The sequence below is a fragment of the Marmota flaviventris genome, chromosome 3 (assembly GCF_047511675.1).
Source record: "Marmota flaviventris isolate mMarFla1 chromosome 3, mMarFla1.hap1, whole genome shotgun sequence".
NCBI classification, from domain to species: domain Eukaryota; kingdom Metazoa; phylum Chordata; class Mammalia; order Rodentia; family Sciuridae; genus Marmota; species Marmota flaviventris.
Window position 1 is genome coordinate 70,181,095 of NC_092500.1, and position 13,789 is coordinate 70,194,883.

General features: G+C 31.0%; 1 protein-coding gene across 4 annotated transcripts in view; it reads left to right on the top strand.

Annotated features, from left to right (window-relative positions):
* Scaf11 (SR-related CTD associated factor 11) overlaps positions 1-13,789 on the top strand; it is a 76,070-nt gene that overhangs the window by 38,309 nt on the left and 23,972 nt on the right. For all 4 annotated transcript variants that reach the window (XM_027934077.3, XM_071609942.1, XM_071609943.1 and 1 more), the window contains exons 4-6: positions 8,033-8,110; positions 11,046-11,146; positions 13,348-13,412. In XM_027934077.3, the coding sequence (XP_027789878.2) occupies positions 8,033-8,110; positions 11,046-11,146; positions 13,348-13,412 (244 nt within the window). The remainder of the gene's footprint in view (positions 1-8,032; positions 8,111-11,045; positions 11,147-13,347; positions 13,413-13,789) is intronic.

A 13,789-nucleotide genomic window follows, 5' to 3' on the forward strand; every position in this document is an offset into this window, starting at 1 on the left:
TAGACATGGTCCTCTGTCTTTCCTTACCCCACACCAAGTTCATCTTTTAATACAACCGTAAGCTTTAACGGTTGTATGCTGAGAAGTGGTGATAGCTAGATTCTGTAGACTATGCATGTTTTCCACCTTGTTAGACAAGTTAGCAGTAAACTTAATTGTGTGTTAATTGTTGAATATTTAAGTTGAAAATACTTGATAACGTAAGTATTGTAGTCAACATCTTTCTTGAATGCAGTAATTTCCTCTTGAGTTATTCTTTTGGACATGAACATTTTATTAAAGTGAAATTGCTTCTTAAAACAAGTACTTAATTACTTTGCTACTATCTTAAATTATGCTGGGGGGTTAGAGTTGTGGAATTTGTTAAGCAAAGTAATTAATTTTGAAAGCGGAGAATAATTCTGAATTATTGTGTTGTCCTTAGTGGGAATAGCAGCCATCAGTTGAATAAATGATTAAGTTATGTAGTAGCAAAAGGACAATCTACTAACAAATTGTTCATTATAAATTATGAATGAATGCTGTTTTACCAAGTCACTTAGGCTTTAAACTAATTTTCAATTGAATCTTCTGTGATAAAAATTAGATGTGTTTTAAAATATATCAGTACTTTGACAAATAGAATCAGATTTTAAGCTCACTAGGTTTTTTTTTTTTTTTTTTTTTTGGCATCATCGTAAGTTCTTTTCTCTCATTTTCCTCAGCTGCTATCTGTTTAAAAGAGAGGTATGCAGTTTACTTTAGATGCCAGGATTGGGAATAAGTATATATATTTAGAGTCTACCAATAGGCATGCATTATGCTAATAGTGCTCTTATACATTCTTTCATTTAATTAACTTTTAATTTGCTATGTTAATATTTATGCAATGTACAAAGTAAGAATTCTGAACTGAAGTAGTAATTTGTTTTCAAATACTTGAAGGAATAGCCTAAAGCTAAAATAACTTTTTTACTTATGTTAACTTCTAGAGGAGTAGCTATCAAAGTGACATTTACAGTGATTGGAAATCTACATGATAAGAAAGTAACACAGAATGTATTCAGGATCATTTTTCTAGATTTTATGTCTTTCAGAAATTCAACCATGCTGAAATGTATTATCAGGATTCACAGAAATGTGATTCAGAAGTCATATCAAACACACAGACATACAAAAAAGAGTCATTTACTTTCATCTTAGTATTTGGAGCATTTAAAGAAATTCTAATTGTAAGAAACTGATATTTAGTATCTATCTCCAAAATCAAAGTTAGTTTAAATCTGTCCAAGATTGAAAATATTGGTTCTATGGTTATATAAATAAAAACTGTGTAAGGATTTGAAAGTAATTAATTGACCTTTTGTAAAGTACATAGGTATGCCATAGAATCCACTTTACTTCGGACAAAAGAGTTCAGCATAGTAGAACTTGTGCTTACTTTCAAGGCCTAGAGCCTTATTGCCCCTTTTCTTTCTCCTTTCCCCTTATCTTTTAAGTAAAATATTTTTCTTAGGGACTGTTTGAATAATAAGCTGTACTGTTTGACTGTTTTGTTTCAAGGAATTCATAGATGGTAAGCCTGTTAGTTTATAAAAGTATAATGGTACAGAAGTAGAATGTTGAACAAAGACAGTATAGTTGAATTATAGGATAATTGAAATTTTTATTTGTTTAAACCATCACTATTAGAGCTGAGAATTTGAAATTAAAAGAAAGTCATTGGACTGAAATATGTATAGAGCCAGCGTACTAAAGTTCCATCAGTCACTTAGTTAGGAATTTATTTATTTTACCCATACTATAAGTAAAAATACAATCTACATTTAGTGAGATTTTTGAACTTCTATAAATTTAACTTTGATTATCTGAGTTTGTGCATTTAAAGTAGATATTTAGAAAGGTGAAGGCTAGATAAATCTGATGTATGGACAGTAGTGATAGCTGGTCATAATTATGGTCCTTGTAAACAAGGGGCTGCCCCCTCCCCACACACTGGTTAAGAAGATAGAATTTATAATTTGGCACAGTTTCCAAGAAATTATTAAAAATTTGGCCTTTACAGGGTTAAGGTTTGAGAACTAACAAATATTACATGTTTAAAACATTTCAAGGGTTCTTACTGTTATTTTGCGGGGGTGGGAGTAACAGGGGTTGAGGACACGGTGCTGGGGATTAAACCTCATATGTACTACCACTGAGCTAACCCCCAGTCTCATTTACTATATTAAAAGGACATGCAATATATGTGATTAAGATATTCTTTATCTTCTGAGGTCCTTCCCCCATATCTTTTAAATAATATATTTCCCTTTTAAATATTAATTTTTGAAAATGTGATTAGTTTTCCCACTATACACAGATTATCTTCCCTCAGCTTATTTATCTCAGTCTTCAATTTCCTGTCAAGTGCTGGCAGCTTCAGTTTGAGAAAGTAAGGTTAATGAAATCAAAATTGGACAGTTGACAAAGGTATGCTTTCTCTCATGAGACTAGAAATGAAGAGAGTCTTACCAAGTGACATACAGTTCTTGAAGAAGTCAGACAACAATGTTGAATACAGACAGGTGAGGAGTATATTTTTGAATTAATATATAACAGAAAATCATGATATGAGTAGTTAGTTGACTTATGTTTTGACTACCAGTATATTTTATACAAGTGTCCCTTTATGCAGTAATTGGAAATTTGCACCTGATTCTGGTGATTAAATCACTTTTCAGTGGCATAATAATTCAGCAAAGCCTTATTGGCTGGGCTTTTTCTAACCATTTTTTCCCTCAAATTTAACAAAATCACTGAACTTACCAAAATTTCAGTTATTGTATTTCTCTGGGACAATATTTTAAGCACATATTTGGAGTATCACTAACATTAGTCCTTTATAACTGATAAAGTATTGTCAGATATATTATTTCATTTTAAGTATATTAGATATGTGCAATAGTTGATCAGTACTTTCTACCTTTATCCTTAAAGTGCCTTAGGGAAGTTGCTAGTTCTCAGTCCTCTAGAACTTGAACTTGTATCTAATGCTGTTTTTACCCTATTAATTAATCCTTTGGGAAATAATATTTTTATATTTTGAATGCTCATTATCTAAAGACTATTCATGAAGATTTTCATTTAATTCTCTTTACCAGTCTCTGTGTGAAGATTTTCATTTAATACTCTCTTCACCAGTTAGGTAAATTATGTAAATTTCTGTGTAGACTAGTTTTAAATGTCAGAATATATAAAATGATTTATACAGGTAGTTTACTAAGTCTTCTGTTCTTATACTAAGAATAGAAAGTTTAACTATTAAATGTCAGAAGAAATTAAGATTAAATATAATTCTACCCAGTTGTTATATTTTGGAGAATATTTAAAGAGTTCTATTTGAGTAGTTAGGTGGAATGCTTACTGTTAATTTTATCACTGAAAACCATTTGTCCTTTAGGAATATACTTCTGAAATCTAGTACAAAGAACCATAGTTTCTCTAATATGGATTGACCAGGACTGTCTTGAAAGAATGTTTTAAGTGTGACAGAGAAAATGTAGGCTGACACCAGGTGAGCACTTTTGGAAATACAGACTAGGTGTTTTGGAACCATAAATGAGAAGGGATAGGTCCTGGTTAATAGTTTTTAAAATAAGCATCAACTTCTAATTGTATTCATTCCTCAGGCATCTTTGATTTTGAACTGCAGTTTTGTATAATATGCTTTATTTGTTAGTGGGAGATACATGGATGTATTAGAGATTCCCATGAACAGGAAAACTGCCAAGAAGCATAGACTGAGGTTTAGTCTTTAAGCACTTATCTTTAACACTTGCTTCTCTCTCTCTAGGAGGGGCTATCTATAGTCAGCCTATGTGATTGAGGATAGAGCAGCAGCAGGAAGCAAGAAATATTAGAAATCAAGAATCCTGAATTCCCAAATAAGGAAGGTTTCCTGTTCTTACATTTAAATATGGGTTTGTCTGAGCTGGGAATTTACAACGCTTCAGAATACTAGGGTATGTTTTACTGAAATCATTAGGAAGATTATTTTTACTATCAAAATGGCCTCCTTAACTGATAAAACCTTACTTAGTACAGAGCATTCATGGTAAAATGTATGCTCTATTTATTATTAAACATTACATCATAAAGCAGTGAGCAAATGCTATTAATAACTGTATCATAAAGTCGAATGGTGATTTTAGATACTTTGATTATGAAACTAATTAGAAACTTTAATTACTGAAAGTCATTCATTTAAACAGGTGAATAATAATTTAGGGTATTTTTATTACATATAAGGAATCAAAATGATGAATAATTGAGAGATTTATTTTGCATATAATGAAACAATTTGTGATAATTTTCTTCAAAATTGAAATCGTTTTAAAAAATATAATAAATATATTGACTAAAATTTTCTATAGTAGTTTTAATTGTGTGGACTTTTAAATTTTTACTGCTAGAAATTTAACCAGGTATTCTAGTGAAATAAACTTTCCTTTGAAAATTAAAGTAACTTTATGATATAAGGATGAGATTCCTTCCCAAAATACCATAAAATTAGGTCAATCTAAACCATCTTTTAACATTAATTTGTAAAATTTTTCTCTTCAATTATGTGATTATCACATTATGTATAATTTGAAGCTTTAGTACATATTAATGAACTGTGGTGTGTGTTAAAGTAACTTTTTAATTTCCCTACAGTACACATTAAGAAAAAAATTAAACGGTCTACTTCATTATTCAAAATGTGTTTTGATATTTTTCATTGAATTCTTTAGTCACTCTTAATTTATTGGTGTATGCTGTGAAGACTTATCTCAGGAGAACTGAATTTCTTTTCTGTTTCTTCAGTGAAATGCTTTGCTATGTTGTTTTTCCCCAGAATCAGAAAAGGACAGCATTGTTTCTTAGTCATATCAAAAGGTATTTTGTCTATCATTGGTGGCTTGTTTTTTGACCTACACTTTCTTTACCTTAGAAAGATAAATCAGTTTTAAGAAATGTTTATGTTGGCTGAGCTTGAGCCAAAGTGAATTAACTTGTTTTCTAATGTTAACTAAATTATTTTTAGGAAATTGAAGAATATGCAGATTATGATAATATATAGTAGTAGTCATCTAACTACTACCACCCTTTTTCTTGTGCTTTTTTTTTTTTTTTTAAATTTAATTTTTGTTTTTGTTGTAGTGGAACTCTTTCTTAAGCAGTATGCTTAAGGGAAAGGAGAATTAAAATCCTACCCAGAATTCAAATATTTGAAACAAATCAAAATGTAATGGTTAAGTTAAAACCATGTCACAATGAAAATTGTAAAGGAAAAAAGTGAAATTTAACTGATGTTAACAGAGGAAATTTAACAAAGAAAAAACGAGGTTGTGTAATTTCAGACATTGAATGATATACAAGTAAATTTCTTGAACATAGAAGTTTTCTTTGGGTCTTCATATCTAAATCCTAGAACAAGAAAATAACTTCCATGTGTTATTAAGTGTAGAAATTCCAATAAAAATCACTAAGAACTCATGTTTCTCACTTGTATATATATCATATTACAGATTGTCTTTTTTCTAATCAAGTATTTTCTTTTTGCACTGGAAATTCAACTTGGGGTACTTTATCATTGAGCTACATTCCTAACTCTTTTTATTTTGAAACAGGGTCTTGCTAAGTTGTTCACACTGGCCTTGAACTGGTGACCCTCCTGCCTCAGCACCAGATGGCTGGGATTATAGGCATGTATTACCGTGCCTAGTTTTTTGTTAGTGTAGTTAAGCTGATTGGTAATTTTAAAACCTTACATGATAGTATATGCCACACATTTTTGTAAGAATTATATATTCAGTTAATTCCCTTGGAAACCTTAGAGATAAATTTTGTTATTCCCATTTTCATAAGTGAGGTATTTGAGGCACAGAGAGGCAGTGTAACTTTTACAAGTTTATAGAAAAGAGAAAGTATGAAAGTAGACAGTAAATCCAGAGGCACTGCATTAGCATCTTAGGTATTAAGCCAACATTGAAGGAAACAAATTTTTATTTATTACTGTTTAATCTTTTTATGAGTATCTAAATTTACCTTTAAAACAAATAAAATTATTTTTAAGTTTTGATAAAAATTGGGAGAACTTGAAAAATTTAAGTACTGTTAAATTATAAATGTAGTGAAAATATAGCCTCATCTAAGAAATTTTATAGCATATATGCTAATTGGTAACATAGCAGTTACATAGATAGTTTAAATAGAATTACTACCTGTAATAATACATTGTTATGACCGAGGTTTGTAGGCTCAGTGGCAGAGCACTTGGCTAGCATGCATGAGGCACTGGGTTTGATCCTTAGCACCACATAAAAATAAACAAATAAAGGCATGCTGACAATCTACAACTACAAAAACAAATTTAATAATTGGGAAAAAAAAAAAAAGACTTGAGCTGCTTTCTTGCTACATACAGCAAATCTTCTTAAGGCCAAGATTTCTGTAGGTAAAGTCATAGTATCCTAAATCCCTGATATTTGGAGGTTGTTAGTGGAGCTGGCTTCTACCAGTCCCAACTGACTTCTTACAGTAAGATCCCATTTCCCAGTTCAGAGTGGTAAAGCATTTTTCCTATACTTACTTAATAGGAAAAGAACACTTTTTTTTTTTTTTAAGAACACTTTTAATTAAGGTGGTAGAAGGTAACTAGTTTTTGTTTTGATTCTTCCCAAAGTAACTCATGAGTTTTGTGAAAATATTGTATTATCAGGTATTATACACAGTCTGTTCTACCTATAGTTCTGTAAGCATATCTAAATATGCAGTAAATCCCAGAAAGGCAAATACCACATTTTTCACTAATGAATAATTAAGGTAATTTATATAGATTCTATAATTCTGTTTGATCTTCTGGACTGGTGCTATTATATTTTTAAAATTCTTTTTTTACTTTTGTAACCATAGATATTAGTGTTTTCTTCATAGATTGCTGAGTCCTCCCTCCTGGTAGAAAATATTCCATCTTAAATTATTTAAATAGTATAAACCCACTTTTATGCAACTTTTAATAGTATCAAACCCTCAGTTATAGTTGATGCACGTGAATTTCGAAAGGACAGAAACTGTAACTATATAAAGTTGATATATAATCTTAAAGTGATTGAAGGATCAGTTTCCTTAATTGAAAATACCTATGTCAATTTCAAAAAGTTAGCAACTTAATAAAAAAGGCAAAAAACATGAATAGACAGTTTAAAAAAAATAATCTTTGTATAACCTTTAAAAGTAAGAAAATATTCTCAACCTTCCACATATAAAAGGAAGGGTAAACTAAAACTACCATGGCATATATGCTGTTAAGAATGGGATAATTTTATTTACTAATGTAAACCAATCTAAGATATATAATGAAGAGGAGAAAAAATTTAGTTCAACTTCTGAATTATACCATAAAATTAAGACATATATACAAATATGCATTGGATATCTGCAAAAGCCTATATGAGGAACTGCTTGTGGAGAGGTCATCTAAATGACTGATGGGAGGGGTGGTGGAATACTTAATTTTTTCATATCTTTTAAATATTTTTATTGTTGGCACAACTATCTATTCAAATAATTGATTTTTGGGAAAAATATAGAATATTTTGTAAAAGTCCTGTCCAAGCCATTCTTTTCACAGCTGAATTTAGCATAATAGCCAGCTTTACATCTCAGGGTTGTAGATTTCAGCACAGCTTTCATTATATGGTGGTTCTCACTGGGGTAGCAGATCTTAATGAAATCTTAATTACAGAGATCTTATTATCTCTCTTGTTCATCATTGTATTCCAATTACTAACATATAAGAGGTGTTCAGTATATATTTGAATGAGTGAAACCAATTCAGGGTATTTATTCTTTGGCATGACAGAGACAAGAGTATTTTCTCTCCTTTATATTTGAAAGAAGAAAAACACGTTTCTGTTTGTTGTTATAGTGGAAAAAGTGGAAAACTTACAACTGTATTTAGTATCGTTTAATATGATCTATACTAAGGTAACATTTATAAGTATATAATTTGTTTATCATATTTCAGACACTGGCTTCATGTCCTATTGACCGAAAACCTTTTCAGGCAGTGTTTAAATTGAGTGCTGTGGAAGGGTGTGTTAAGGTGAGTCTTAGATATTATTTTGTAGCATAAACTGTGTAAAGTTATTTGAGGCTATTTTGCTTTGATATATTTCCAGTTTGTGGATATTAGAAAATTGGTCAGCTTTTTAGGTTCAATATGTACAACCATTCCTCTTCAGCATGACAGTCACACCTTTCAACAAGGGTACAGAAATTCTGAACCTTTTTTTTTTTTTTGCTTCCTATAGAGGATATAGCTATAGTGGTTGCCTTATTATTTTTCACAAAATATATTAGATTTCTGATGCTCTGAAAGATGTTTCACACTTAAATACAGAATATTTAAACTTTTAGAATAACATCTTCTACTCATATCCTATTATTTCCAAAACATTTATTAGTTGGGAAGCACTTTGAATAAATTTTTCCATTGAAAAACTGTTTAAAATGGAATATTAGATTCAAAGACCAATCCCCATAAACATTTAAGTCCAAAATATCTGAAAAGTGTTTTCATTAACAAAATAATTTTGGGGGTTAGCCAATAAAAATTAAATTTAAAATGATGTCTTTGTCTTAAATGTTGGTTATTTCATTGATGTTACTTCTTATTATGAGTCATCATTATGATTTGTATTGAAATTGAATTTGACTTGTAATAAAAAAGGGAAAACTAAATGGAACATTCTTGAATTAATGAGTAAAAGGAAACAGAAAGAAATGATAGTTGTTAGGTAAAATTTATGAGAAATAAAAAATATATGATAATGATAAATAGCTAAAAATGATCAAACTCAGTTATAAGTATATGATGTTATAAATGGGAAAAATGAACTGTTTCCAGACAGCACTATTAGTCTGTGAGAGTTTAGTTACTGGAGAAAAGGGTATGGATGCAATGTACATTATTTATTAAGCACTAGTTACTCTTAGTGTAGGATTTTATAGGTTTTTTTGGTATGTTTGTCAGATGAGTCTTGATGTGTAAAGTGCAAATTAGACTGCAGTTCAGATAAAATGATGTGTGAAAAAGGATTTGTTTATTGTAATTATTTATTATGTTATTTGTTTATTGTAATCTAGGCCTTCTATACAAATAGTATATATCTTGGAGAAAAGATATTATGCATGCTATAATAAAAATTAAGTAACTTCTCTGGAAGACATACTTATGTTTTTTTCTTTTTTCATACAGTCTTTATAAAATTATGTTGTTAAAGATTGATTGGCATCAGATAACTTCCAAAGATATTTTGTTGCATTGCTTGAAATAAAATTTTAAATTCAATTAATAGGATTTGCATATTACTTATATTAAAATTTGGCACAAAGTATTTATTGTCATGAAACATCTTCCAAATTCTCTTAATATCTTTCTTTGATGTTAACTTCTGTTGAAAGTCCACTTTCTTTTTACAGCTGAATTTGAATGAGATATCTCCCTTAGCTTCCACTGAACGTTCATTTCTATCATTTTACTTTAGTAGTTGTTAGTAAGGTCCAGAATAACATTCTGACTTCTAAATCCCATGGTTTAATTTCTGAGTGTAATGTTAACAATGTTCTTTGGCTTGTAGGACATCTTTCTTTTATGGGTATGTAGGTATATTTGATTGTTTTATGTATCTGACCTTTAATCTTATTTGCCATCTTCCTACCTTCCCTTTACTTTTTATTAATCACTTGAGCTCCTGTAAAGGTCTTCATTTCAATTCTTTGAGCATACTTTCCCCCCTCTGTTTACTCAGTTCTTTCAGTAGGTTGAAATGCTACCTATATTTGGATGATTTCTAAAATTCTATTACTAGCCCATATCTCTTTTCTGAGAATCAGACCTATATTTCCAGCTACTTCGTAGCATATCTCCATCTAGAATACAAAAGGAATTCAAACATTAGCAAATTCAGACTCAGCTCACTCCCTGCCTGCCCTCTTCCCCAGCCCTAATTTGATGTCACATCCCCAGTCACTCAGCTCTTCTCTCCCTCATCTTTTGTGTGTGTGTTTGTGCCATTTTTATTTTTCATTGTTTTCTCTTTCTCTCTCTGTCATGAGAGATGGGCCTTAGAAAATGTTAGCTTGTTTGCTGTGCTGAGTGGAGGTAAGCAAGGGTCTTTAGTCGGGGTGGGCAATGGCAGGAAATGGAAGAGACACTCCTAAATTCAGCAGCTCTCTTTCAGTCTGTAGGGAGCTGAGAGAGTTTTTGGTTTCTCCCTCTGTGGAGCTCATCTCCTCTATCAGGGATGCAAGTCAGCAATTGTGTGAGTACAAATACCAGTTCGCTCCCACAAAGGTCAAGGCAAAGAAACCATTCAGCTCTTTATCCCCACATCCAGGACCCCCAAGGCATGGCTCCTTAGTACCCAGGATCCATGAATTCTCTCTTTCCTTCATTAAATAGTACTGTTCCCATATTTGCCTTGGGAGCTTACTAAGGGCAGGCTTCCTAATCTTATATCTTTTGTACAATGTCTTAAAATTTCTTTTTCTATTCCTCTACTTTTGCATCTATGTAGGCCCTCATGCTGTCATCTAGATTAGTGCTGTCCAATAGAAGTGTACTATAAGTCACTATACAATTAAAATTTTTAATAGGCATATTAAAATAGTGAATGGAAACAGGTGAAATAAATTTTAATGATACAGTTCATTTAATCCAACATATAAACAATATATAAAGAATTATTACTGAGATTGTCTTTTTTTAAAATGTACCATACCACTGAATGACACCATCAACCTCTAACTTGATCTATTTATACACCCTATCTCTCACTGTTTTGTTTCCCCAGGAATTAGCACACTTAATTAAGCTGTGGCTTATCATACTTGAATGAGTAGGTATATGTATTGGGACTATACTTTTCATTCCTTTTGTTTTTGTTTTAATTTTATTATTTCAAGGAAGAATTGAAAGGTTATCATTTATGATGTTGGATTATCACTTTAAATAGTTGATTGTGCTTTTCTTACAGATTCAAGTAAAAAGACAGCTGAGAGAAACAAAAGACAAGAATATTGAAAGCTCTCTTAAAAAACAGCTGTCCTGTCATGAAAGTTCTGAAAGCTGTATAAGGTTAGTGATTTTTAAAAGTGGAATCCAAATGAACAGAACCATTAGTAAGCTAATACAAAAAGAATATCTTTTTTTTTTTTAATTTAAAGTAGGCTTTAAATGTATTTACTTATCTGAAAGCCTATACTTGAAATTTTAAGGAAGGATCAGTTAAAATCTGAGAATACAATTTCATTTCTGTCTTTTCTGAAGGGTTATTTTTATTTCCTGCAAAACTTTTAAGACTAAAAATTTACAAAATTGTATAATTTCTATTAAAATTTCTTACTGCTCACTCCTGTTTTGTAATTACCACAAACCAATAACAAACAGTTAACAGATAAGCACAAATGCTCAGACCACACTCTTGAGTAGCACTTATCTGGCTGAAAAGTAGACTGTTAACTAATAAAATAGCACAGTGTCCTTCATGAAGTAGTTAAAATTGAAATGCCTTGTTTTCTTTCACATTTTGCTTGTTTTTTAATAGATGCTTCATGCCTGGTATAACAAGTGTTTTATGTTTCAGAATTTTTTAGCACATTTGGATTTGTTTCTTTGTTTTAAATCCTAGTTTAGCATATTTGTATAGAAATGTAATGCTTAGTACTTGAATTGAACGGATATTTAACATTTTTTGAACTAAACTGAATATGAATAGCAAATACATTTAACTTAAGCTTATTTTGATTAGAAATTTGTTTAGAGGGCTGGGGATATATAGCTCAGTTGTTAGAGTGCTTGCCTTGCATGCACAAGGGTTCGATCCCCAGCACCAAAAAAAAAAAAAAAGAAAAAAAAAAAAAAAAAGGAAAAATTTGTTTAGAGTTGTCCAGAAGTGTGTTTTTAAGTCAGTATATTGTCACATTTGTCATCAAATTTATAAATCATGAATATACATTTCTTCAAAATACTAATATATTTGTTTGTTTTAAAGCAGTTGATCAGAGATTTATTGAACCTGCCACTAATTTATTACACTGTGGCTCTTTAGATCTTAATTTTTCAATAGTTATGGACTTTTTTGAGAACGTGAAGAAAGCTACAGATCCTTCTTCCAGAAAAAATACTTGTTTACAGATATAAAACAGCCCACCTATAATTCCCAGAGTTAATGGCATTAGAGCAAATTTTATAACTATTTCTCAATCAGCTTTGATTCTTATTTGTTTGCTTAGTAGATAATAGTAGCACACTTTTTCCCCAGGCATGAAGAAATACCTTTTGGTAGTTTCATGCCTGATACACCTCCTATCATTGGCTGTGACAGTGTCATGGATGTGCATTTTTGTGCACCTGGAGAATTCCAGTTCTTTTAACTTGATGAGAGTGCAGTGGTCACCACTGAATGAACTTTGAGACTATTTATTTGGGTCCAACATGAAAAGCATGTCATGGCAAAAATAACACATGCAAAATAATCATTTGCTTCTGCCCAACAAGTCATGACTTGAATGATTTTTCCCCAAATGGAAAATCTCTATTAGTTATTGGTTATTTACAGTTTCTATTTTTTATTGTAGTTTTTGGATGTTTTTAACATTTCTCTCATTCAGTCCTCTGCATGTACCTGGTTTTTCCAGCACAGGGACAAGATCCATTCAGATTTGGCTCTCCCTTCTAAAGCAATGAAACCCTAATACCCCCTCTTTCTGATGTTTTTCCAGTTCCAAGTAAGGGATTACAATGGTATTTTATCCTCCATTTTAAGTCATTGGAGTGGAGAATGTCAACTGACAGGGGAGTTGCAATTAGTCATTCATTCTTTGCTAGAATTTCCTGATATCCCCTAAAAAAGTAACATCTGCTTACCTCTATACCATAGAGCGCAGTAGCAGGTTCGTGATTAGTCAATATGATTATTATTGAAATACTGAGGTGTTAGAACTCATATTAAAATTTGTTCTCTAGGGCTGGGGATGTGTCTCAAGTGGTAGCGCGCTCACCTAGCATGCATGCAGCCCTGGGTTCAATCCTCAGCAACACATACAAAGATGTTGTGTCCACCGAAAACTAAAAAAAAAATTAAAATTCTCTCTTCTCTCTCTTTAAAAAAAAAAAAAAAAAAAAATTGTTCTCATAGAAGTCTGCAAGAGTGTGTTTTAAAACCTTTACCCAACTTTTAGGATAGTAGATTTCATTTTGATGGTCAGTGAATTGGAAATACATGCACATAATGATACTTTTCTCTTAAATCTTTCCACCTTTTTTGATATTTACAGGAAAAAAAACACCATAAGGGAAGATGTATTAAGTGCAAGATTTTATGACTTGAAGGTGATACATAGTAAGTGGGTTTTTTTGTGTGTGTTCTACTTTTTTATGTTAAAAATAATATTTTGATTGGAATTAATACTATTTTGGGTTGGAAAGCAGTTGAGCATAGAACTCCAGGAACCTTGTATTATGTCCTACATAAACTTTGCTTTCATGTAATAATGTATACTGTTCCCTATCCCTTTTTTTTTCTTGTTGTTGAACTTGAGAGGAGGGTATGTATTTTAAGATATAAGAATGTTTTCCAGTTATTTAGTGTTAGCAACCTATATTGTGGTCTTATTGCACTAATTAATACAGAAGTCCTTTTAAAAGATTTTAAAACCTATGGGTCAGTAATTGTAAACAGTAGCAAGGAAAATTTATGACAGCAAGAAACTTGATGTC